This window comes from Amblyraja radiata, chromosome 14 (assembly GCF_010909765.2).
Source record: "Amblyraja radiata isolate CabotCenter1 chromosome 14, sAmbRad1.1.pri, whole genome shotgun sequence".
NCBI lineage: Eukaryota > Metazoa > Chordata > Chondrichthyes > Rajiformes > Rajidae > Amblyraja > Amblyraja radiata.
The window spans coordinates 7,834,254-7,860,124 of NC_045969.1; the positions used below are offsets into that span (position 1 = coordinate 7,834,254).

At 42.4% G+C, this 25,871-nt stretch overlaps 2 protein-coding genes across 10 annotated transcripts in view; one reads left to right on the forward strand and one right to left on the reverse strand.

The window, feature by feature from the left end:
* itsn1 (intersectin 1) overlaps positions 1-15,939 on the reverse strand; it is a 178,451-nt gene extending 162,512 nt beyond the window's left edge. For 6 of the 8 annotated variants that reach the window (XM_033032421.1, XM_033032423.1, XM_033032419.1 and 3 more), the window contains exon 1: positions 15,696-15,939. The gene's annotated coding sequence lies outside the window, so the exon portion shown is untranslated. Of the gene's footprint in view, positions 1-15,685 lie in introns of all 8 variants that reach the window. The other 2 variants (XM_033032420.1, XM_033032425.1) reach the window with 2 other exon arrangements.
* Positions 15,940-16,507: 568 nt separating this feature from the next.
* cryzl1 (crystallin zeta like 1) overlaps positions 16,508-25,871 on the forward strand; it is a 39,162-nt gene continuing 29,798 nt past the window's right edge. The window contains exons 1-3 of one of the 2 annotated variants that reach the window (XM_033032427.1): positions 16,508-16,730; positions 21,557-21,628; positions 24,011-24,088. In XM_033032427.1, the coding sequence (XP_032888318.1) occupies positions 21,563-21,628; positions 24,011-24,088 (144 nt within the window). In that variant the 5' untranslated portion in view covers positions 16,508-16,730; positions 21,557-21,562. The remainder of the gene's footprint in view (positions 16,731-21,556; positions 21,629-24,010; positions 24,089-25,871) is intronic. The other variant, XM_033032426.1, reaches the window with a different exon arrangement.

Here is a 25,871-nt window from a genome sequence, read left to right on the forward strand (position 1 = left end):
CTTTTAGTTCTGACAAAGGATCTTAAACCAGAGATGGTGAACAACACTATTGTTGGTCCAACAGATGCTGTCTGGTCCACTGACTGTTTCCAGCATTTGTTTTTATTTCAGACTTCCAACATGTGCAGTTGTTTTTTTAATTTTCCTTTCACCCCAGGATTTGATAGCAAGACCACTCCTCTTTAAAAAAAATCCCTGTGCTCTAAAATTCAGATAATCTAAAAATCTGGAAGTGTAGCATTCGAATATTGAAACAAACTTTTGACAGACTGGAAAATTGGCAAAATGTGATTGATAAATATTTGAAGCAAAAAAATGATATCCAGCAATTTAAGAGGATGCAAACACACAAATCTTTAAAGGATGGCAGGATTCATCAAGAACAATCTTTGGGTTTATTGTTAAGAGTGCTAAAGATGAATTCCTAGTTTCCAATGACCTGCAACCCAAGATATTCGAAGAGATGGTATAGGGAGGTTTCACGGCAGTCGGGTCACGACCCATGACCCATACTGTTGCTACGCTACGCCAAGTGGAGTACACGCGATGAACTGCAGGTAAGCACTTACCATTATTTCCAGCGTAGCGGGCCCGTTAAAATCCGCCGAAATTGTCAATTTTTGCACTGTAAATAATTATGGAAATCGGGATAAGCGTGAGAGATATTTAGCCTACTTCAGAATTCCAAAAGTGAGGAGAAATGACGGTAGATAGAAGCGGGAACTGAAGGGACAACAACAGCCAGTGCTTGGCGAACATTAGCCGTTTGCTCACTGCATTTCATCAACTAAGGCATTATTTGTGTTTTTTCTTGATTCCTTTGGCATCTAAAAAGTTTCAGAAGTGATAAATCTGGCTGTAAAATTTTAAAATCGCCCATGATTCTCAAGTGGGTTTTTACATACAAAAAGAAAACACCTCTGAAGCAAAATTTACAGCCAGATTTATCACTTCTGAGACTTTTTAGATATCAAAGGAATCAAGAAAAACCACAAATAATGCCTTACTGTTGATGAAATGCAGTGAGCAAAAGCTATAATTCCCAGTATTTTCAATTCTGCACGGCCAATGTTCACCAAGCAATTTAGCTGCTGTTGTCCCTTCAGCTCTCGCTTCTCTTTACCTTCATTTCACTTCACTTTTGGAATTCTGAAGTTGGGTACATGTCTCTCACACTTACCCCGACTTACACAATTTTTTACAGCGCAAAAATTCAACATTTGGGCGTTTTTTAACAGGTAGGAAAGTACGCGTTTCTTGCATTAATAACATATACCGGAAGTTACGGATGTCCTCCAGATGGATTGAGCAGCTCCGTGCGCCGAGCCCTATGACCCAGTGACCTTACGTGCAACCCCCCTATAACATCCATAGAATTAAGAACAGTTTCAACAGATTGAAAGGTAGCAAATGTAATCACACTATTTGAGAAAGGGGCAAACCCAAACGCAAGCCAGACTTCAGTATTTAGGGACACAAGAGTACTCAAAATAGTAATAATAGGATCAGGGAGAGTCAACATTGATTAATGAGAAGGAAATAAAAACCCACATTGGTCAAACTAGCAGAACAGATAATGGCAAACCAGTGAGTATGGAGTATTTCAATTATCAGAAGGCTTTTGCTAACTACTGTTGGAGGCTGATAAATAAAATTGAGCACATTGGACTTGGAATAGTCCAGTTCAGTTTATTGTATTGTCATGTGTACCAAGGTGCAGAGAAAAGCTTTTGTTCCGTGCCAGCACAGTGGCACAGCGGTAGAGTTTCTACCTTACAGCACTTGCAGCGCCGTTAACCCGGGTTCGATCTCGACTACGGGTGCCGTCTGTACAGAGTTTGTAGGTTCTCCCCGTGACCCTGCGTGGGTTTTCTCCGAGAACTTGGGTTTCTTCCCACACTCCAAAGACGTACAGGTTTGTAAGTTAATTGGCTTTGTGTATGTGTAAAGTTATCCCTAGTGTGTGTAGGACAGTGTTAGTGTGCGGGGATCGCTGGTCGGCGCGGACTCGGTGGGCCAAAGGGCCTGCTTCCGCACTGTATCTCTAAACTAAATCAGTCAGCAGAAAGGACCTACGGCCCCCGGGCCAAATTTGGCCCGTAACCCGAAATCATCCGGCCCGCAGGCATATTTTATTCCCGTATTCATCTGGCCCGCAGACTTCTGTCACTGTATGTCATATTATTACTTGTGGGCGGAGCACCAAGGCAAATTCCTTGTATGCGAATACTTGGCCAATAAACTTACTTACTTAAAAATGTATAGCACAGAAAGAGGCTCCTTTGGCCCATACCATTCATGCAATCAGTGACATCCATCTATTGCGATCTCATTTGCCTGCATTAGGCCTATATCTCCCTGAAATTCCCATCCAACCACCTGTCCAAACACCTTCATTTTGTTTCCAGTGTATTCGAACAGGAATCATCTTTGAACTCTTACAAATTATGTCTCCTTAAAGAAGATTCAATTACAGAAAAGTTGACATCTAAACGCGTACCTGCACAAGGAAAGCTTATAAACTTTACACCTTTTCAAAACCCGCATGTCAATAATTTTTCATCAATCGGTACCACGACAAACATATACTGTGGCATCCACATATTTGAATCTTTCTGTCAAGTTTAAACCGTGCCAGGTAGCAACTTATTAAAATAAATATTTTCTTCATTTTTAATAATGTGACTAATGTTTAAGTACAGGGACATGGATATGTTGGGTTTAGAGGGATATGGGTCAAATGCAGGCAGGTGGGACTGGTGTGGATTGGACATGTTGGTCGGTGTGGGCAAATTGGGCCAACAGGTCTGTTTCAACACTGTATAACTGTGACTCTACTAGTCTCACACATTTATTCTCTCATTCCATTCCAGTGATGTTGAGTTATCACCTCACAAGATATTTATTTATATTTCCATGATCATCCTACTTGCTTTTTAGAACATTAAGTTTTACCCACATCTTCCTCAGGTTGGTCACTTCTTAACATGCAACTTTGAAGAAGCTCTGCAGGGTTAGTTCTTGGAGTCATATTCCATCCAGTATGCAAATGCCTGAAGTGGCACAGAGGTTAAGTTATTAGACTAGCTATCCAGAAGTGTGAAGAAGTCTCAACTCCCATTTCTTCTCTCCAGAGATGCTGCCAGTCCCGTTGAGTTATTCCAGCATTGTGTCCCCATCTTCGGTGTAAACCAGCATCTGCAATTCCTTCCTACATAATCCAGAAGCGTGTACCAATCCAAGAACATTAATTCAAGTCCCACTGCAGTAGCCAGGGGATTTAATATTCGGTTAATTAAATAATTTGAAGTAAAGAATATTGGTTAAACAAAGATACTGGTTTACTGTGAAAATCCATCCAAATCACTTGTGTTCCTGGCATAAAAGGAAAAACTATTAAGGATCATCAAAGATATATAAACCTGAAGTCAATGTGAATCAGGGGGAAACCTCCACTGGCTGACTATTTCTTTGTTATTTAAGATCTTATGGCAGTTGGCCAATTTCATCCACATAATATGTCCCAAGCTCAATTAGCTTGCTACCTCATTAATAACTTTCATGCATTGTTTTAGATGCTGCAGCACATTTGGATCCATTCGATGCTCATGACAAGATGAAGCTGCTGGAGTTTGCATGCAGCGACAGTAGACATGTGCTGATTAAGTGGCTGATGACGTTCAAGTCTCAAGTTCCAGGCCATGATTGAGTCCAATTAGAGTCTAACCAGCTCTTTTCAACTTGCCATTAAATGCTACCAGCATTCAGGAGTCATAGGCTCATGTTCTAGGGACAGGTTTACAGTAAGGGGCACGAGATTTAGAGAGGATTGGAAGAGGATCTTTTACACTCAGAGTGGAGAGTACCCAGAGAGAGGCAAAAGCAGACAGAGTAAGGAGGCGTCTAGATGGTAATTTGAATGAAAACGCAAAGTGCTGGTGGAACTCAGTGGGTCAGACTGTGGAGGGAATGGAGAGGGGACACATTTCAGGTTGGGACTCTTCTTCGGAGTACGGGGAAAAAGCTGGAAAAGAGAAGTGGGGGGTGGGATAAAGCCTAATAAGTGATACAGGAAGGTGGGAGGGGGTGGAAATGGATGGAGTAAGGGACAGAGGCGAGAGGTGAAAAGGATTCAAAAGGGCATCCGATAAGGAAAGAAGAAGAGTGAAATGTCAAGCTGGAAGGAGAGATATGGGTGGAAGGGGAAGGGGAAGGGGAATAAAAAGTGAAATATGGATGTCAATGAAGGTAGATGAATGCACTGATGAGGGAGAAAGAAGCAGAGTGACTAGTGAATTGCCTGGGCATTAAAAATTATGGGCCAAATGTTGGAAGATGCTGGACAGTGGATGGATGCCAACTATACAACATGGATATGTGGGTTGAATGATCGGTTTCCTAACACTATGGTCATAGGTTAAGTACATACTTCAGGAAACTAGACACCATCCACAACAAAGCAGTCCACTTGATTCCCAGCCCAGTCTTATATGCTAACTTTGCTCACTGCAGACAATCTGTGCTGCTTAGCTTCACAACTTACAATCTGTACCGCAGCATAGCACCAAGGCTTCTTCAACAACTCTACACATACCCATAATATCTTCCACTTAAGGACAAGGACAACAGCACAAGAGAATGAAAATATCACTGCCAACAAAGTCCCCTTCCACATTCAATGACCAATTTGGAAAGATTATTTTATAGATGCTAACACCTCTCTAGATGCAATACACAAGTTCCTTCATTTCCGAAACAGCTCCACCCAAGACGGCAGAAAATTTCAGAGAATTTAGGATGTTGCCCAGACCATCACACAAGCCAATTCCATTGACTCCACTTACATCGCACACTGCCTCGGCAAGTTCAGCAGCATAATAAAGGACTAGTCGCACCCCGGCCACTCCCTCTTCTCCCCTCTACCATCAGGCAAAAAGTACAGATGTTTGAAAATGCATACCTCCAGATTCAGGGACACTTTATTCTCAGCTGTTATCAGGCAACTGAACCATCCGCTCAAAAACTAGAGAGCACTATCCTAAGCTGCTATCTACCTCATTGGAGAGCCTCAAATTATCTTTGATCAGATTTTACTGGACTATATCTTGCACTAAACGTTATTCCCCATATCACGTATCTGTACAGCATTATAGTCACTGTTACAGGAAAAAGTACCGATATTAAAAAAATTACAAGGGTCACAATGAGGTACGTTGGGATATCAAAACTACACCCTTAACATACAAGAGGTTCAAGATTCAAGAGAGTTTATTGTCATGTGTCAATACAATACAATACAATATTTATTGTCATTTGAACCTCAGTGAGGCTCAAACGAAACTCTGTTTCTACAGCCATACAAACAAAAAAACGATTCTTACTAGACACACAACCAATTCACACAAACATCCATCACAGTGAACCTCCTCCTCACTGTGATGGAAGGCAAATTATTTTCTCTCCCCTGCTCTCAATTTTTCTCCCGATGTTGAAGCCCCAGGCGAGCGATGGTAATTCCACCGGCCATTTTAGGCCGCGCCAGGCGATGTACGGCCCCGCACCAGGCCCAAAAGTTACAAAGTTGGAGCCCCCGGCAGGCGTTCGAATGTCCCGCGGCCATTAAAGCCACGCCGGGCGATGTACGGCCCCGCTCCGGGTCGTTCCAACCCCACGACACGGGCTGGAGAAGTCGCGTTGCGGGAGCGCCGGAAAGCAGTCTCCCACCAGGCACCCGCGAGCTCCCGATATCACAGTCCCCCGGCCTGCAGCAGGAGCCTCCGAGCTCCAGGGTCGGGCCGCAGCAGCGAGCCACCCCACACTCCGAGGTTGGCCAGCCCCACGATGGTGATTAGGCCGCAGCTCCGCGACTAGAGCCCCCGGGTCACTCCGGCTGGAGGCCGCTCCACGGTGCTAGGCCCCAACGACAACGGAGACCCGACAGGGAAAAGGTCGGGTCTCCCGTGCAGGGAAGAGATTTTTTTAAGTTTCCCCCTCCCCCCCACATAAACACAGTTAAAAACAGTATAATAAAAACACAACTACTACATTTAACTAGACAAAAAAAAAAAATTAAAAAAAAGACAGGGGCCGCTGCAAGTGTTACGCCGCCAATGTATCCACACTGATAGGACAATGAAATTCTTGCTTTGCTTCAGCACAACAGAACATAGTAGGCATGACTACAGAACAGATCAGTGTGTCCATATACCATTATATAAATATATACACACACACATGAATAAATAATCTGATGAAGTGCAAATAACAGATAATGGGCTATTAATGTTCAGAGTTTTGTCCGAGCCAAGTTTAATAGCCTGATGGCCGTGGGGAAGTAGCTATTCCTGAACCTGGTCGTTGCAGTCTTCAGGCTCCTGTACCTTCTACCTGAAGGTAGCGGGGATACGAGTGTGTGTGGTTCATGAGGTAATTTGATAATAATTGGGAGAATGTTCGTATACCTGACGGTACGTGCTTTTAAACTTTTCATTCTTCTGCCCAGCAGGTGAGGGGAGAAGAGATTTACTGCAGAGAAACAAGAATCTAAACATGCTGACAACAGCTTAGACCAATCAGAGACACAAGGGACTGCAGGTGTTGGAATCTTTTGTAAAAAAGAAACTGAACTCAGCAGATCAGTGGAAGAAAATAATCAACTGCAGAGCAGCTAACTTACAGCACGAGAGACCAGAGTTCAATCCTGACTGCAGATGCTGTCTGTGGGGAGTTTGCACACTCTCCCTGTGACTGTGGGTTTTCTCCAGGTGCTCTGATCGCCTCCTATATTCTAAACACAAGCAGGTTTGGAGGTAAATTGGCTTCTGTAAAATGCCCCTAGTGTGTAGGATGCAAATGTGCTACAGGTGATAGATGGTCAGCATGGTCTCGGTGGGCCAAAAGGCCTGTCTCCACATTGTATCTCTAAATTAAACAAAAGGCAATGTCAGTCTGAAGAAGGATCCCGACCCTCCCAAACATTGTCCACATAGCTAATGTGCATATGTTACTATCCTCCGTTGCCGACTTGATAATTCTTCACATCCATGTCTTAAAGTCTTCCAGTGGCACTGAACGAAAGTCTCCCCCACCCATTCTTAACTGATGAAACACCAATGAAACTGATGAAACACCAATGAAACTGATGAAACATCAATGGACGGGGGAGGAAGAAGATTGGCTGAAAGGGAAGGAATAAAAAATAGGCAGAGCTTAATTACAATTAAGCAGCATGCAACAAGAATGTAAGCAGTTAGGCACAAAATGCTGGAGTAACTCAGCGGGTGAGGCAGCATCTCTGGAGAGAAGGATCAGGCAATGTTTCGGGTCGAGACCCTTCTTCAGACTGATGTCAGAGGAGGGGGCGGGACAAAGATAGAATGTAGGCGGAGACAGTAAGACTGGTGGGAGAACTGAGACGGAGAAAAACGATGGAGAGAAAACAAGGGCTAACTGAAGTTAGATAAGTCAATGTTCAAGGTCATTACTACCACTAGTCTTACTGTCTCTGCCACATCAAATAGCCCTTGCTTTATCTCACCATCTCTTTCCCCTTCCCAGTTCTCCCACTAGTCTTACTGTCAAGCCAAGAGTCATGAGACAAGAGTGTTTTATTGTCATGTGTCCCAGACAGGACAATGAAATTCCTACTTGCTGAAACACAACAGAATATGTAAACATAATATAGAACAGGAGATTAAAAGTTCAGTGTGTCTATTGGCTATAGACCATATATACATAAATAAATAACAGATAAAGTGCAATAGTAATAATAGCCTGTTATTGTTGAGAACTTATATGATGTTGTGTTTAATAGCCTGAGGGCTGTGGAGAAGTAGCTGTTCCTGAACCTGGATGTTACAGATTTCAGGCTCCTGTACCTTCTTCCTGATGGCATCAGAGAGATGGGTGTGTGACCAGGATGGTGTGGGTCTTTGATTATGTTGGCAGCCTTTGAGGCAGCAATTGCGATAGATCCCTTTGATGGTCATGAGGTCAGAGCCGGTGATGGACTGGGCAGTGGTCACAACTTTCTGCAGTCTTTTCCGCTCCTGGAAGCTCAAGTTGCCGAACCAAGCCATGATGCAGCCAGTCAGTGTGCTCTCTACTGTGCACCTGTAGAAGTTCAAAAAAGTCCTCTTTGACATACCGACTCTCCGTAATGTTCTCAGGAAGTAGAAGTGCTGATGTGCCTTCTTTATACTTGTGTTAGTGTGCTGGGACCAGGATATATCTTCGGAAATATGCAAGCCCAGGAATTTGAAGTTTTTGACCCTTTCCACCCCTTCCAAAGTCCACAATCAGTTCCTTGGTTTTGCTGGTGTTGAGAGCCATGTTGTTGTGCTGGCACCATTTGGTCAATCAGTCGATTTCACTTCTATACTCTGACTCATCACCATCAGTGATTCGTCCCACAACAGTGGTGTCGTCAGTGAACTTGATGATGGAGTTCACACTATGTCCGGCTACACAGTTGTGAGTATAGAGTGAGCACAGCAGGAGGCTGAGCACGCAGCCTTGAGGTGCTCCGGTGCTGATTGTTATCGAAGATGACATATTTCCACCAATACGGACAGACTGTGGTCCATGGATGAGGAAGTCGAAGATCCAATTGCAGACATCCAATCGCTTACATTCTATCTTTGTCCCGCCCCATCCCGACATCAGTCTGAAGATGGATCTCGACCCGAAACGTCGCCCATTCCTTTTCTCCAGAAATGTTGCCTCACCCGCTGAGTTACTCCAGCATTTTGTGTCTACCTTTCATTTAAACCAGCATCTGCAGTTCTTTCTTACACAAGAATGTAAGCAGATGGGGAAAACAGAACAGACAAAAAAAATAAAAAAATTAGGGAAGTAAACTTAAGTCTTAGCCACCAAAAAAAGAACTAGCAGCATGTAAATGACAGACACAGCAAGACTGATCTAACTGCAAGTTCAGCCACAGGAGATCTGCACATGTGTATTTAAATAGGTGCGGTAACCCAGACAAGCATGACAGATAAGTAACAGCTCTTAATTCAGAAAAATTGACAGGCAGTAAAACCACAAAAGTGCCTGCAAAAGCAAAACTGAAATATGGAATACTGCCCCAAGAGTTCACTAGCTGAGTGCAATATTTAGGCAGTATATTTTCAATGCAACGTAGGAACCAACACATTTCAAATATGCATGCTAACTGTGCAGAAAATATCAGGGTCAACCAGATGGCTCCAGAAAAAAGTTAATGATGTGAAAAGTTAACTCTAAAATCGCTCCACACATCCTGTCTGACCCATTGAGTATTGTCAGCATTTCCACAGCAGCACAGAAGGCAATCCTTCACTGCTGCTTTTGTCAGAAAAGCCCGGCGCACAGCCCTTTCGCGAAATACAAGGTTTCTCCCTGCCTACTATCTAGACCCTTCATGATTTTAAATATCTTTATCAGATCTCCTCACATTTTCTTCTGTGCTGAGGAAAACTGACCTATCCAGACAACTAAAGCGCCTCAACCCTGATATCACTCAAATAAATACCTTGAACAAATATTCAAAATGGAAAATACAAATACGAAGCCAAAATTGATAAAGAAAATGTTCCATTTGCATTAATAAAACAAAATTACGAAGCAGCAGAATGTAAAAATAAGTCTTTAAGTTCCTCAAATGTCAATTTTTAAAGTTTAGTTTAAAGATACAGCACGGAAAGAGACCCTTTGGACCGACAAGCGATCCCCGCACATTAATACTATCCTACACACACTAGGGACAATTTACTTATACCAAGCCAATTTTCCGACAAACTTGCAAGTCTTTGGAGTGTGGGAGAAAACCGAAGATCTTGAAGAATACCCACGCAGTCTACGGGGAGAAGGTACAAACTCCGTACAGACAGCACCCGTAGTCAGGATCAAACCCGGGTCTACGGTGCTGCAAGCGCTCCAAGGCAGCAACTCTACTGCTGTGCCACCATGCTGCCCTTAAATTATGAGCTAACATTCTCAGTTTCAATTTATCCAATAGATTAGTGTTAATTTTATGCCAATTTTAGAGATAATAAAACTTCACATCGTACAGATACATGGGACAGCATTGTGGCAAGTAGCGCAGCTTTCTCTAAGCTCCAGCAACCTGGGTTCAATAATTACCTCATTGCAAACTCCACACAGACAGCACTATTTTCCCTGTGAGTGGCTGGTCTCCTCCCACACTACAAAGAGGTATTGGTTGTTCAGTTAATTGTCTACTTTAAACTACCCTGCCCATGTAAGGGATTGGTGGGCTGTCAGTGGACATGAGAGTCTAGATAGGTCATAGGGAAATAAATGGAAAAATAGAATTGCGCTGAGAGCTGGCATAAACTTGAAGGCATGTATGGCAAATATCATATATGAAAATGATAGAACTTCAGTACCAAATGATCAGATGGTTGCATCTACATTAAAATATGCAGTTGCTCCATGATTTCCTATAGTTAAATATCAACTGAACCTCCCAATATAAAATTTATGGAACTACTTCTGTGTATAGTCTTTAGAGATTCAGCGTGGAAACATACCTTTCGGCGTCGAACTGTCTACTTCACCATCCTACACACTCGGGACAATTTACAATTTTACCAAAGCCAATCAACCTACAAACCCGCACATCTTTGGAATATGGGAGGGAACCGGAGCACCCGGAGAAAACCAACGTGATCACAGGGAGAACGTACAAACTCTGTACAGACAGCACATGTAGTCAGGATCAAACTCAGGTCTCTGGTGCTGTAAGACAGCAACTCTACCGCTGAACCACTGTGCTGTATAGTATCATATTTACTACACATTGTACATTTGTAAGTACAGCTGAATCCAACAGAAAAATCAGTGAGGATGTAACAGGCTGGACAATCAAGCCAGCAATGCACTGTTTTCATATTCACAAATGTACTTTGCTTCAGTTTCATCAGTTACAAAACACACTGCAAAACAGTAGTATAGTGTTTTCAACTTTTAAGCCATTGGAATTAACTATTGTGACAACTTGAGACTGGCGCGGTGGATATCGCCTACATAATTAAATCATAAACCAATTTATATATTTTTTTTTGATTCCTTCCCGTGTTTGATGAAAATGTTAAGCATGGGATATTGGAGCAATAAGTTGTGAAGTTGATGTGATTTTTGCCTACTGAGAAGCAAGCTTCCCAATTTTATCAACTCTGAGGAGACATTTCCCTATGCAATTTAGTAACCCTGCAAGTCAAAAAAACAGTAGGCAGTCTGCTTCAAATCTTAGCTTTCTTTTACAGCCTCTTAACTGTTGCACAATGAATGCCCAAGACTGACTCCACATCACCTCTGGCACAATACAAGGGCACATTAATTCAGAATTAACTTAAAACATAACACATTTTAATCCTACTGATAGCAGGAAGGTAATCATGAAGAGAACAAAGACGAAAAGTTACAGTATTTACTTGCACCAGAAAGACGATGATTAAACAGAGCATTTTTCTAAACCTTTTCATTTCCCAACACCGCCATTTCAGACTTCAGTTAATATAACACTTTGTCAGCCAAAGCGACTGACCTTCCGAGTACTTCCAGCATTTTGTTTTATTTTAGATTTCCAGCACCTAGTTTTTTTTACTTTCACATCTGAAACTATTCAGCAATCTAATGACAAGAATGGAAAGCTCTTATTTAGAAATATGGTCGAACTGGCAAAGAACTTTCAAACTTTGGTTCCTCTTGGAATGTTTTTCCCTTCAGAATTTGAGAGCTTGTTACTTTTCATGAAGCTAACATTAAATGAGTACTTTGTAATCAGTTTCTACCAAGGAAGATGCTGCTGTTAAATTCTCAGTAGAAAGGGAGGTGTTTGAGATAAAGAATGTGGTGAAAATAGATAGGAGCAAGTAGAAATGCTGGTTATGCAGAAAGTTTTTAGTCCTGTTGGGATTTTTGAGACGTGGCCTTGGTTGCTGAAACGGGGCTTGAGATAGGATGGGTGAGGGGAGTTGTTGGAGATCACAAAGACACAGTGGTGCAGCTGGTAGAGCTGCTGCTTCACAGTGCCAGAGACCGGGGTTCAATTCTGACCTCGGGTACTGTCTGTATGGTGTTTGCATGTCCTTCCTGTGAAAGTGTGGATTTCCTGCAGGTGCTCCTGTTTCCTTCCATATCTTGAAGATGTGTGGGTTTATAAGTTAATTAGACTCTGTAATATTTACCCCGAGTTTAGGGGGCGGATTAAAGTGAAAAAGTGGGATAATATGGAATTAGTGCAAACTGTCACCATGGATTTGGTGGGCCGAAGGGCCTGTTTCCACTCAGTATCTCTAAAACTAAAAGGACTTGCTATAATATTCCAATCCTCCTCCGATGTAGGAGAAGCCAGAAGGATGCCAAATCTGATTAAACATTCAAAACCAGGTAGATTAGTTAGTTTATTATCAGGTGTACTGAGGTACAGTAAAGAACCTTTTGTTATGCTGAAAGAGTGTACATGATTACAATCAAACATCCACAGTGTACAAAAACAGGATAAAGGGAAAAATATTTAGTGCAAGATAGTCCAGTAAAATCCGACCACAGATTATTTGAGGGTGTCAATGAAGTAGATGGTAGGTCAGGGCCGTTCTCTAGTTGGTGAGAGATTGGTTCAGTTGCCTGAAAACAGCTGGAAAGAAACTGTCCCTGAATCTGGAGGTGTGCGCATTTTCACACTTCAGTGTCTCTTGCCTGATGGGAGAGGGGAGAAGAGGGAGTGGTCAGGGTGTTACTCAGAACCCAGAATCTCAGCGGGTCAGGCAGCATCCCTGGAGAACGTGGACAGGTGACATTTCGGGTCGAGTCCCTTCTTCAGCATTGCAGTAAACAGCTGGTCCTTCTGATTGGAATATGGTGGACAATAATAATAATAAAATAATATATTTTATTGTCATTGCACATCAGCGTAACGAGATTTGGTATGCAGCTTCCAACCGATGTCAAAAAAAAAATAAATAAATAAAATAAATAAGCTGTACGACGTGACCATCTGAGGGAGACAGTCCAGGTGGGATGGGGGGCACTCAGCAGAATGTTATTCCACGGGAGCCCCTGTTGAGAGCAAACCCTTTGTTTGCTACACATCAAAGGCTCCTTGTGTCCATTCCCTCCAGAGATGCTGCATGACCCTCTATATTACTCCAGCACTTTGTTTTGTTCAGGATTCCAGTATCCTCAGTCCTTTATCTCACAATGATTTGAGTACAGTTGACAAAACTTTCAAATGCATTGTTGATTTTAAAGCTGAAAATCATAGCATAGCGAGGACGATCATAACAGACGTCAATACATCAGATAGGTTAGCTTAAGGGGAAAATTAAATATCATCTCTCATTATTCCTTCTAAATGACACAGTTCTTACAGAGTATGTAACATAAGAGACCTAGGTGCTCTTGTACATAAATCCTTTTAGGTATAGCAGCAAAAAAAAAAAAAACTGATGGAAGAATATAGCAAGTCCAGTGGCATCTGTGTTGGGGGCAGGGAGGAGGGGGGGGGGGCAGTTGTGGGGGCAGGAAATGAATTCTCATTGTTGAATCAAGACCCAAAGACGTTGATAATACCTCCCCCTCCAATCTGATGAGTTCCTCCAGCAGTTTGTTTTCTCTTTGGATTGCAGCATCTGCAATCTATAGTGTCTGTCAGTGCAAGGACTTGTTGAAAGAGCAAGGGACTCCCCTGTTAAAAATGACCAGACTTACAGAAATTTGACTTTATGCAAAGCATTCCACAGATTGTAAAAGCATCTTACAAGCTGGCAATAATAAAATGTTTCACAACATTCATTAAGACAGAATACTGTATATATCGTATCTGTTAAGAGAAGAAGAACATTTCCAAATTCTCAGGTAATCCAAGAATTACTTAGTGGAGCACTATTATTTAGTGGAGCATATGAGATTCTGGCACTCATAAATAGAAACAGATAAGGTAAGAAAATCTGAACAAAACACACAGATTTATTGCACTTGGAGTATTGCATTCCATTTCTGTTCATCAAACTTCAAGGTGGCTACAATATCCTGGAGGGGTCACTGAAAAGATTTACAAAAATGTTTCTGGTGGTGGGGAGGGGGGGTGGGGGGGGGGGAGATGTGGGATTTCAGCTATGAAGTTATGATGCAGGTACTAGAATTGTTCTCGGAAACAAAGGTTAAGAGATTTGATGAGAGTGTGGATAAGGAGGGTAGGCTGTTCTCATGAGTAGATGGTTTGAGGAGCAGGGGAAAACTGTTTTTAAATTCTCAGGGAACATAAGGAGAGGGATGCTATGGTAAAGAAAACTCTTTAATAAGCAGAGGAAAATTAGATTAGAATGGTCTAGTAGGGGGCAATGAACTCCAAGCACCAAATTGCTTAATTCTGTGCCTTAAGTAATCATATGGATCTTTGATTAAGCATTTCTCGTAAAACTCCAAATCCATTTGTTGAACTACCTAAAATATACAAAATTAAATTTAAAAAAAATGAATGATGCAGAATATTATTGCATTAAGTAATACATGTATGAATAACTACATGATAGTGATAATTTTTATCTCAAATATTGTGTTCATCTCAGATCAGTGTCCTTACAAAGTCAAATGTATACATTTACTAGATCATTAATTCTCAAACAACATGCTACCCAATAATTAAAATTTTATTGCTCCGAGCTTATTTGCCAAAACGCGTCAGGTTATTCAGTCAGTGTCACCATGATTAATGGCCACAATTCTTACGTCTTCGCTAATTCTAAAGGTGGTTACTCATTTCATTGGTGTTCATAATACTGTTCAACACAATGTTTAATTTCAGATATTGCAGAATACAACCAAAGTCCCAAATAATTTATTCCAAGTAAGAATGACTCTCAAACGCGTGTTAAAATATATTAACTACAGATTGTGAACAGTTAACCTTCAGGATCAGTCGTATTTTAGACAAATTAGGGTTTTTTTAAAGATTAAAAACAGACGCAGAATCCTTCATTTATTTTAAAACCAATAAATTCTTCAACGTTTTCCACGAAATATTCGTTTAAGCGCAAATAAAAACAACATGTTTTAAATCTTCAGGGATTCCCTTTAAATGCTACTGCATTAGGTTAATAACAAATATTGCGAGTGAGCCATAAGGATAAAACTAATCTGACGAGATAGATACAAAATTACTCTAGTAAATACAATGTGAAAAAAAAGACTGCCCGCGTGTTACAATGGTCCAAAAACATTTGTATCGGATTACACTTAATATTCTCTTACTCCCTGGGCCCAATCCACTCTGCACCAGAGGAAATGGGAAAGGCATGCACAGAGGGCGGATCTAAATCAACCTTGATTTCACCACGTTTTACCCTGTAGTCCATGAAACAGCGATTAGGGAAAACCACCAGGACAAAACCCATTCAGTGCAAACCTCCTACCTTTCCCCAAAGTCTTCCTCACCTTCTTCAGAACAACCACAGCCACAAGCTCTCCCTCACTTTTAATAAACACATAAACCCCAAAAGCAAAATTCACTCTAAAGACAAACACAGAGCCGAAGCATAGAGATACGTTTAAAAATAAATCAATAGTAGCCGCACGCTTGCATCAAGCAATTCCCCGGGAATAAGAGGAGGCAGTAATAATCCCCTGGCTGCTCTGCAAAGCCATTGCAGCTCTGGGAGAGAAGAGGCGAGTCGCTTACCTCATCTCATCTCATCTCGCAAGGGCTGGCCGAGTGCGGCTCGGCGGCGGCCACTGACTGCCCGCCCGCCCGCCTGCCTCCCCTCAGGTGGGTTTGCAGTGGAGGGACGGCCTCTCGATCTGCCGTCGCTGCCGTTCGTGGGGCGACACGGCACGAAACCACCCCCACTTTCTCCACTCGTTGCCTAGTGTCTGATGATAAACGCTGCTCTCTTCCCCCCGCCCTCTCCTCCTCCTCCACCACCGCCCTGCCCAAAGGCTTCCCTTCCCTTCCCACCCCTTCTCGCTATCTTTATTTTTCTCTCTCTTTTCTCTTTTCTCTTTCCCTTTCTCTATTTTGTTTTCTCTTTATCCCCCCCCCCTCTCTCTTCTTTTTATTTCCCTCTCTCTTTTTCCCTCTTGTTCTTTTTCTCTCTCTTTTTTCTTTATATCTCTCTCTTTTCTTTTTCTCTCTCGCTTTTATTTTTCTCTTCTTCTCTCTCTCTTTTCTTTTTCTCTTTTTCCCTCTCTCTTTTTTCCCTCTCACTGACGTTCCTCGACGCTCGCCCTCAAAGCCCAGCCCAACCCGCCGCCGGAAATGACAAGTGTCCACCCGCTGACGGACAGCGCTCTCTGCCTATCAGAACAGCCCTGGCGGGCTCCCCCACCAGGCGCGGATGACCAATCGGAAGACGGCGGTCGAGGAACCCGCCCCGTTTCGTCAACTTCCGCCGACTCGAGGCCGCTCAACCTAACATGTAAATGGGCGGGATCCCACGATTGACGGCGCTTTGGACCAACAAGAGACGGAGCTCCCCCCTGGGGCGTGTTAGGATTGGCCCCCTGGTTCCAACAGTCAGGTTAGGTTGTCTCAGTGACCATGGCGACCTCCTGAGTCTATCTTGGTGGCCACTTTATCAATGAGACGAAGAGGGCCATTCCGCTTTACATCGTCTTCCCAGCGCTGTCACACCATCATTTTGTGAGGTTAAATCTTCAGCAATGCTTCCGATCCTTGATATTTAAGTAATTTCTACTTTGGAACTTGGGAGGGGCTGATCTCAGTGGTAAGTACGTTATGTCCTGATTTTATACGTGGTCCTGTTTATTTCTACAATTGATATTGTAAAGTGCACCATAACACCTTATGCCAGTGAAGGGATAATGGAGAAAGACACAAAATGCTAGAGTAACTCAGCGGGACAGGAGAGAAGGAGTAGGTGACGTTTCGGGTCGAGACCCTTCTTCAGTCAGACTCAGAGTCAGTGGAGAGGGAGAGGAATAGAAACATAGAAAATAGGTGCAGGAGTAGGCCATTCGGCCCTTCGAGCCAGCAACGCCATTCAATATGACCATGGCTGATCATCCAAAATCAGTACCCCCTTCCGGCCTCCCCCACCCCATATCCCGTGGTTCCGTTAGCCCTAAGAGCTAAATCTAACTCTCTCTTGAACACATTCAGTGAATTGGCGTCCACTGCCTTCTGTGGCAAAGAATTCCACAGATTCACAACTCTCTGGGTGAAAACGTTTTTCCTCATCTCGGTCCTAAATGGCCTACCTGCCTACCCCTTATTCTTAAACTGTGACCCCAGGTTCTGGACGCCTCCAACATCGGGAACATTTTTCTTGCATCTACCCTGTCCAATCCTCTAAGAATTTTGTATGTTTATATAAGATACCCTCTCATCCTTCTAAATTCCAGCGAATACAAGCCCATTCTTTCATCATACATCAATTCCGCCACCTCGGGAATTAACCTAGTGAATCTACGCTGTACCTCAATAACAATAATGTCCTTCCTCAAATTAGGAGACCAAAATTGCACACAATACTCCAGGTGTAGTTTTGCCAGGGCCCTATACGACTGCAGTCCTAAACTCAAATCCTCTTGCAATGAAGGCCAATATGCCATTGGCTTTCTTCACTGCCTGCTCTACCTGCATGCTTACTTTCAGTGAATGATGTACAAGCACACCTAGGTCTCTTTGCCATCCCCTTCTCCTAATCTGATACCATTCAGATAATAATCTGCCTTCCTGTTCTTGCAATCAAAGTGGATAACCTCCCATTTATCCACATTATACTGCATTTGCCATGCTTCTGCCCACTCACCCAACCTCTCCTGGTCACCCTGCAGCCTCATAGCATCCTCCTCGCAGCTCACACTACCACCTAGCTTTGTGTCATTCGCGAACTTAGAGATGTTACATTTAATTCCCTCGTCTAAATCGTTAATATATATTGTAAACAACTGGGGTTCGTTCCAGCACCGAGCCATGCAGCACCCCTCTAGTCACTGCCTGCCATTCTGAAAAGGACCTGTTAATTCCTACTCTTTGCTTCATGTCTGCCAACCAGTTCTCTATCCATGTCAATACCCTACCCCCAATACCATGTGCTATAATTTTCCACACTAATCTCTTGTGTGGGACCTTGTCAAAAGCTTTTTGACAACCACGATCACAATGAATGGCGGTGCTGGCTCGAAGGGCCGATTGGCCTCCTCCTGCACCTATCTTCTATGTATTTTCTATGTTTTCCAGATACACCACATCCACTGGCTCTTCCTTATCCATTCTACTTGTTACATCCTCAAATAATTAGTCAAGCATGATTTCCCCTTCATAAATCCATGCTGACTTTGACCGATCCCGTCACTGCTTTCCGGTTGGTACCAATGCTCAATTTATTTCCAATGATTCACCCCTCCCTGTTCTTTAATATTCAAGCCAAGGGTATTCATTTGACAATATGTGTAGGAAGGAGCTGCAGATGCCGGTTTACACCTAAGATCTGTCTATATCAAGTCTGAAGAAGGGTCTCGACCCAAAACATCACCTATTCCTTCTCTCCAGAGATGCTGCCTGTGTTATTCCAGCATTTTGTGTCGATTCTGTGTCTAATTGGCATTTGCACTGACAACGCAATGAAATTCCTATTTGCAGCAGCATAACAAGTCTGTAAACACAATACATATTGTTAACATATAATAAACAAATTCAGTAAATTAATAACCACGTTACTAGTGCTAAAAAGACCTGAAGTTCCTAATGCAACCAAAGGCAATTCACAGTGGAAGTTACATGCTACACAAAATAGGTCAAGAGAACTCCAATCCCACATGCCACAGGTACTTGAAAGTGCTTCTTCCACATATGTTTAAAAAATATAAGTTGGGGCTCAGTTTAATGGATCAGCCTCTGGAATGTTTCCTTTACCATGCCTGCCAGCAGTTTAAAGGATCAGCCTCAATTTGGTACTTGCACATAAGAAGGAAACAAAAGGAGTTGGTCACTTGGCTGCTCAAGTCTGCCCTGACATTTGTTATTATAGCTGATCTGCCACAGGCTGCAGCTCTACTGACCTAATTGCACAAAGCCCACAATTCCTTAATTGTTCAAAAGTTAATCTATTTCCTCTTTTAGTACCTTCTGTAATCTATCTTCTGGAGAGGAGAATTCTAGGAAGGTAACTTCCTCTGGGAGGAAAACATTCTGTTTTCAGTTACATGCTTTTAGAATCTTAATGCTGCTGAACTGCATATTTGATAGATACACAAGGAACTGCAAATGTTACAAACTTGAGTAAAAAATAGTGGAATATCTCAGTGGACAAAAACACAGTGCTGAAGGAACTCCACTGAGTTTGAACAGGAAATCAAAGAATGTAATTCATCTTTTGCACTTGATAATGAAAGCACTTGCTATATTGTGCTGCACATCTTCAAAGGTGGTATAATGTGTTTTTTCTAATCTAGAGTAGGTTACATCATGTGATGAAAATTCCACTAGTTTTAAAACGGTTATGGAGAACGACAGGGCTGGCCCACAAGTTAAGGTTCTAAATTGGGGCAAAACTGATTTTGGAGGTATAGTATTTGGTCGGAACTTGCAGAGGTTGATGGGGAGAATCTGCTTACAGATAAGTGGACTGCTGGCAAGTGGGAAGCTTTCAAAAAGGGAGATCAAGTCAAGTCAAGTCAAGTCAAGTTTATTCGTCACATACACATACGAGATGTGCAGTGAAATGAAAAGTGGCAACGCTCGCGGACTTTTGTGCAAAAAGACAAACAAACAAACAACCAAACAAACTATAAACACAATCACATATTCTTTTACATTTTAAATATTGTGGGCGGAAGGAAAAATGTTCAGTAAAGTTAGTCCCTGGTGAGATAGGAGTTTACAGTCCGAATGGCCTCTGGAAAGAAACTCCTTCTCAACCTCTCCGTTCTCACAGCATGGCAACGGAGGCGTTTGCCTGACCGTAGCAGCTGGAACAGTCCGCTGCTGGGGTGGAAGGGGTCTCCCATGATTTTGTTGGCTCTGGAATTGCACCTCCTGATGTATAGTTCCTGCAGGGGGGCGAGTGAAGTTCCCATAGTGCGTTCGGCCGAACGCACTACTCTCTGCAGAGCCTTCTTGTCCTGGGCAGAGCAATTCCCAAACCAGATGGTAATATTTCCGGACAAGATGCTTTCCACAGCCGCTGAGTAGAAGCACTGGAGGATCCTCGGAGACACTCTGAATTTCCTCAATTGCCTGAGGTGGTAAAGGCGCTGCCTTGCCTTACTCACGAGTGCTGCGGCGTGTGATGTCCATGTCATATCCTCAGAGATGTGGACTCCCAGATATTTGAAACAGCTCACCCTATCCACAGTATCCCCATTTATCCTCAATGGTGTGTACGTCCTCGGATGATGTGCCCTCCTAAAGTCCACGATCAGCTCCTTAGTTTTTTTGATGTTCAAGAGGAGGCTATTGTCCTGGCACCAGAGTGCTAGATCAGCCACCTCCTCCCGGTAGGCCTTCTCATCGTTGTCTGAGATCAGGCCCACCACCACAGTGTCATCAGCAAACTTAATTATTGAGTTGGAGCTGAACAAATATACAGAGGCTGCATATTCCTATTAAGGTGAAGGGCAAAGCTGGCAAGTTGGGGAACCCTGGTTGGTGAGCGATTTTGAGGCCGTTGTGAGATGTTTAGAAAAAAAGGAGGTATACTTCAGGTTTAGGCAGTCGGGATCAAGCAAATTCCTCCAAGTATAACAAATGTAGGAATACACTGAAGAAAGCAGTCAGGCGGGCATAAAGACCACATGAAATGGAGCTGGTAGGCAAGATAAAGAAAAAAATCTAAATGATTCTTCAGATATATTAAAAGGGTGGTTTAGGAAGGAATAGGTCCCCTTAATAATAAAAATGCATGATGCAACTCATTCTCGCTTCTATCAGCTTCCCTTTTGATTCTTTCTACCACTTCCCTGCACTAAGATTACAAGAGCAGTTAACCTACTAGCATAAATTTTATAGATGGGATGAAACCAGAGCACCTTGCAGGAATCGACTTGCAAATTACACAAGGACAGCACCCTGAGATGGTGGATTGAACCTAGTTCCCTAGCCTAGAGCAATGAAGCAGCAGCTCAAATTGCTGTTCCATCATGCCAACCAAGTAACAAGCTAACCCCAGTAGATATGCCAATGCTGCGCTGGTCAGAGCTGTTAATTTATTTTACCATGCATTTGGCTGGAAAATAACAAGCAATTTGATTAACCAAGTGGCAAATCAATTGTCATGGTTGTCTGCAAAGAGGGCCATGATTCTTGATTTTCAGCCACTAATTTGTTTGACCCTAAAAATATTGCGTTATTTGTATGTGTAAAATCTCTTGTATGGTGCCAACTTCACATATCTTGAATTTCTTTCTCATGCGAAATAAATACTTATTTATGTGGAATATTTCTCCTTGAACTGTCAGATCCTTTCAACCCGAGTGAAAATAGACTATTGTCAAGTAAACATGATTTTCAACTGTTTTGTATAAATGTGCAACTTTGTCCAATCTGTTTGTAAATAACGAAATTAATTGAATTGTTTTTCCTTTTCAGATCAAGATGAGGGGACTGTATTGCCAATTGGCACAATCTAATGAAGATCTCAAGTTTGTGTTACAAGACAAGGTTAGGATCATGCTCTTAACTTAAGTAAAGCAAATAGATATGTAAGAAGTATGTGTCCTGATATAATTATATGTAATTGAGAGATATCAATAAGAAAAATGGCCTCCTGTGTGTTCGAATTTAGTACAGATCTGCAGAGGGGAAATGGCATAATTTCCGTGCGTTTAATGAAAAGTATCTTTTGGATAAATTACTGTCAAATGTTATGCCCAAAATATGAAAGACTGTCATTGTGAAACAATAACTTTTGCTTTTTGTTCAAGAAAAGATGCAAGGCTCGATTACGTCAGGCAGATAGTTTTACCTCTGGGGGGGCGGGGGGGAAATTTCAAACCTTAATCAGGAATAGAATGCAAAATAATTTGGACAAGTGTGGATTGGTTATGAAAAGTCAGTCTGGATTTATTCAGAGTTTTGAACTGCCTTGATTCAGTATTTCAATTAAAAAGGTGGGCCAGTGGCTCAACGGTAGAGTTGCTGCCTTACAGCGCCAGAGAACCGGGTTTGATCCTGAGTACAGATGCTACCTATACGGAATTTGTACATCCTATGACCACATGGGTTTCCTCCGGGTGCTCCGGTTTTGTCCCACACTTCAAAGACGTACAGGTTTGTAGGTTAATTGGCTTTGGTAAAAATTGTAAATTGTCCCTAGTGTGTAGGATGTTACGAGTGTATGGGGTGATTGCTGGTAAGTGCAGATTCGGTGGGCCAAAGAGCCTGTTTACACACTGTATCTCTAAAGTAAAGAAATAGAAGGAGTGGTTGTGGGAGTTGTAATTGATGTGGCATAAATGGTACTTGTGCACAGTCAATCTACCTTTTCTGTATTTCATAATTTTATATTTGTATTTTGGACTTGTCATCAGACTTGTTGAGTCTCTGAATATTAGATGTCCATAGTTTCAAATCGCAAGTTTTCTAAGAAAAAGTTAAAGATCAGTTTTGTTTGGTCACAACATTTTTTGACAATCTTTAGGAAATCTGTATATTCTTTCTTGAAATGAAGAGAGGTGAGGACACATAGCTAAAGACTTGTTATTCTTATGGTATGACTTGTAGAGAATGGAGATAGAAGTTTAGTGAGGAAATTCAGGAGCTTGGAACCGAGGTAGTTGCAAGTGTGATCACCGTGGTATGATGAAGAAAGCAAATAATGTAGAGGATGTCAAAATACTCGGAGTTGTAGGACTGGAGGAGATTACAGGGATGGTTAAAGTAACAAAAGCTTTGCTTTGCAAATGATAAGATGAATAATTGGAAAATATTGTTTTTGAATTTGGATTACACATTTACAGATGTGTAAAGCCCAATGTACAAAGCCCAATGAGAATGTATTATGTGTAAGAAAGAACTGCTGATGCTGGTTTTTAATCGAAGGTAGACACAAAATGCTGGAGTAACTCAGCGGGACAAGCAGCATCTCTGGAGAGAAGGAATGGGTGACGTTTCGGGTCGAGATCCTTCTTCAGACTTGACGTTTTGGGTCAAGAGCCTTCTTCAGACTGTATTATGTTTGCTAACCAGTCAGCTGAAAGACAATACATGATTACAATCAAGCCATTCACAGTGTACAGATACATGATAAGGAAATAACGTTTAGTGCAAGATAAAGCCTGTGATAGTTCAGGAATGCTCTCTTGTTGTGGTAGGATAATTCAGTTGCCTGATAACAGTTTGGAAGAAACGGTTCCTGGATCTGGAAGTGTGCATTTTCACACTTCTATACCTTTTGCCAGAGGGGAGAAGAGGGTGTGGCCAGAGTGTGACTCTTCCTTGATTATGTTGCTGGCCTTGCTGATGCAGCGTGTGGTATAAATGGAAGGGAGGTCGGTTTGTGTGATGGTCTGGGCTGCATCCACAATTCTCTGCAATTTCTTGCGGTCTTGGATGGAGCTGAAGAAAGAGAGAAGCATTTGTATGCACGCACCTGTACATTTTTTTTTCAAACTCCCAAATTTCAACCACGGTATCCTGGCCCTAAGAAAACCCATTTGTAATAAAATGAGCAACATTCTAGGGCTGCCTGAAATTTGTAATTAAAACAAAATTGCTGGCAAACTCTCACCGGGTTAGGTGATGTATGCAGTAGGTTTTTTTTTTTCCATTCTCTGCATTTGTTCCCTGACCTCCTGAGAGCTTGCCATCATATTGTTTTTTTAATTTGCTATCGCTCCACAACTAAGACAATGGGTAACAGTAGCCTTCTCCCAACTCCATGATGTTATTTGTGAAATCACTTTAAACTGTGTACAGTGTGGTATCACCAAGGGGCACATCTGTCCATTAGTGAAGCACAAACAAGTTATTCGATCAAGACTACACAATGGCAATGTCTTATTATAAACACAAAGCTAACAAAACATTTTCTTTACTTTCTAGGAATCGTTTCCCAGTGTATGTGACCATTATGTCAAAATACAGGTTAGAGTGTGTGCATTCAGCCCTGTGAACACAAAGGTAAGTCTGTGTCAGTTTGTACCAGATGATTGTAAGGCGAGAGAAGGCTATATTTAAATTTTTTTTTTGTTTATTATTTGGCTTTTGAACTTTTTGTCCAGATTAATTATGCTGTCATAATTTCCACACTGTTTATTTAGAATGTTACTTATATTAATATTTCTTACCAAGCAATTAATTTTTTTGAACCTGTCCCCATTTCATACTGGTTAAAAGAACATTAAGGGCCTGTCCCACGTAGGCTATTTTTTAGGCGATTACAGGCAACTAGGCTGTCGCCACATGGTCGCCAGGGTGTTGCCTGCATGGTCGTGAGTAGTCTCCTCAGTCACCCAAAGAGTTGTAGCGTCATTTGGATCGCCGCTGGATTTTCAACATGTTCAAAAAATTTTGGCGACAGTGGGTTGACGCCAATGAGCGTACCTTGACTTCTCCTGACGTAGGTGCTGTCGTAGGTTGTTGCGAAGTGTCGTAGGTTGTCACCGGTGCTGACTTCGGTGAATTCTATTGGCGACTACCTACGTCAACCGGCGACAGGTACCTGCGACTGAATTGTCTTCATTTGTCGCCGACATAGTCGTAGCTTGTCACGGGTGGGCGTAGGTTGACTTCGGTTGTCGTAGGTTGTGGCCTGTGTGGTCGTAGGTTGTCGTAGGTGTGGTCATAGGTGGACGTCCTAATGGGTCGCCGGTTGTTGGTAGCTTGCCGTAGCTTCATGTCGACTAGGTGGTAGGTTGTTGTAGCTTGTCGTAGTCATTGTCATAGGGGGGATCCAGTCGCCGGTTTTTCAAGGACCTGCTACGACTATGACTGTTGCCGGCAGTCGCCTAAAAAATTGCCTAAATGGGACAGGCCCTTAACTGCACTTTTTAGTTAAGTTTAAAGATGCAGCATGGAAACATGCCAACCATTCCAAGATCACCTGTTCACACAGTTACATTAAACCTTTTCTCATCCACTCCCGACACACTGGGGGCAATTTGCAGAGGCCAATTAACGTACAAACTTCCACCTCCGTGGGATGTGGGAGGAAATGCGCGCACAGTCACAGCGAGAACATGTCTGTCCTCACAGACAGCAACCGTTAGAATCGAACTTGGGTCTCTGACACTGTGAGGCAGCAGCTCTACCAACTGCACCACTGCTCCACCCTTGTTGTAGTCCCTTTGTAATATGTGAGCACAGTCTACAGCACCTCTACAATTTCTTATTAACATGTTCAGGAGAATACTTGAATCCCAGACGGGACCACTCCTGCATGATAGTCCTCGCTCAGCAGTAAGAGCAAAGTGAATATGATCCTTGGACAATAGAACTGCAGGAGATGGAGATGGCCTTCTGTGCTGCATTACTTTCCACTCCCTTCTTTCTACAACCATTACCACAAAAAAAAGCACATTATTGTATTTGCTTTGTTTTGCATTGAATTATTTGGTTTGTAAATGGAAAAATTGTGAAATTTATTTTCAGGGCGATCAAGGATGTCATAAGAGAGCTAAGAAAAATTATTGCCGCAGATCCGAGCTTTAATTTTGCATGAATTGTCACTTGTACTGATATACAGTGCCAAGCTTTGCTTATGTGCTCTCTTGTAAAATCATACAATACATGAATATAATCAAGCCATGCAGAAGTACGACAGGTAGTGTAAACTATACAGGTAGTGCAAACTAGACAGGTAGTGACACTATATTCTGCACCTGCATGCAGAATATCGTGTCACAGCAGTATAGCATTGCAGTTACTGAGAAAGTGCAGATAAACAGGAACGTTCAAAGTCCGA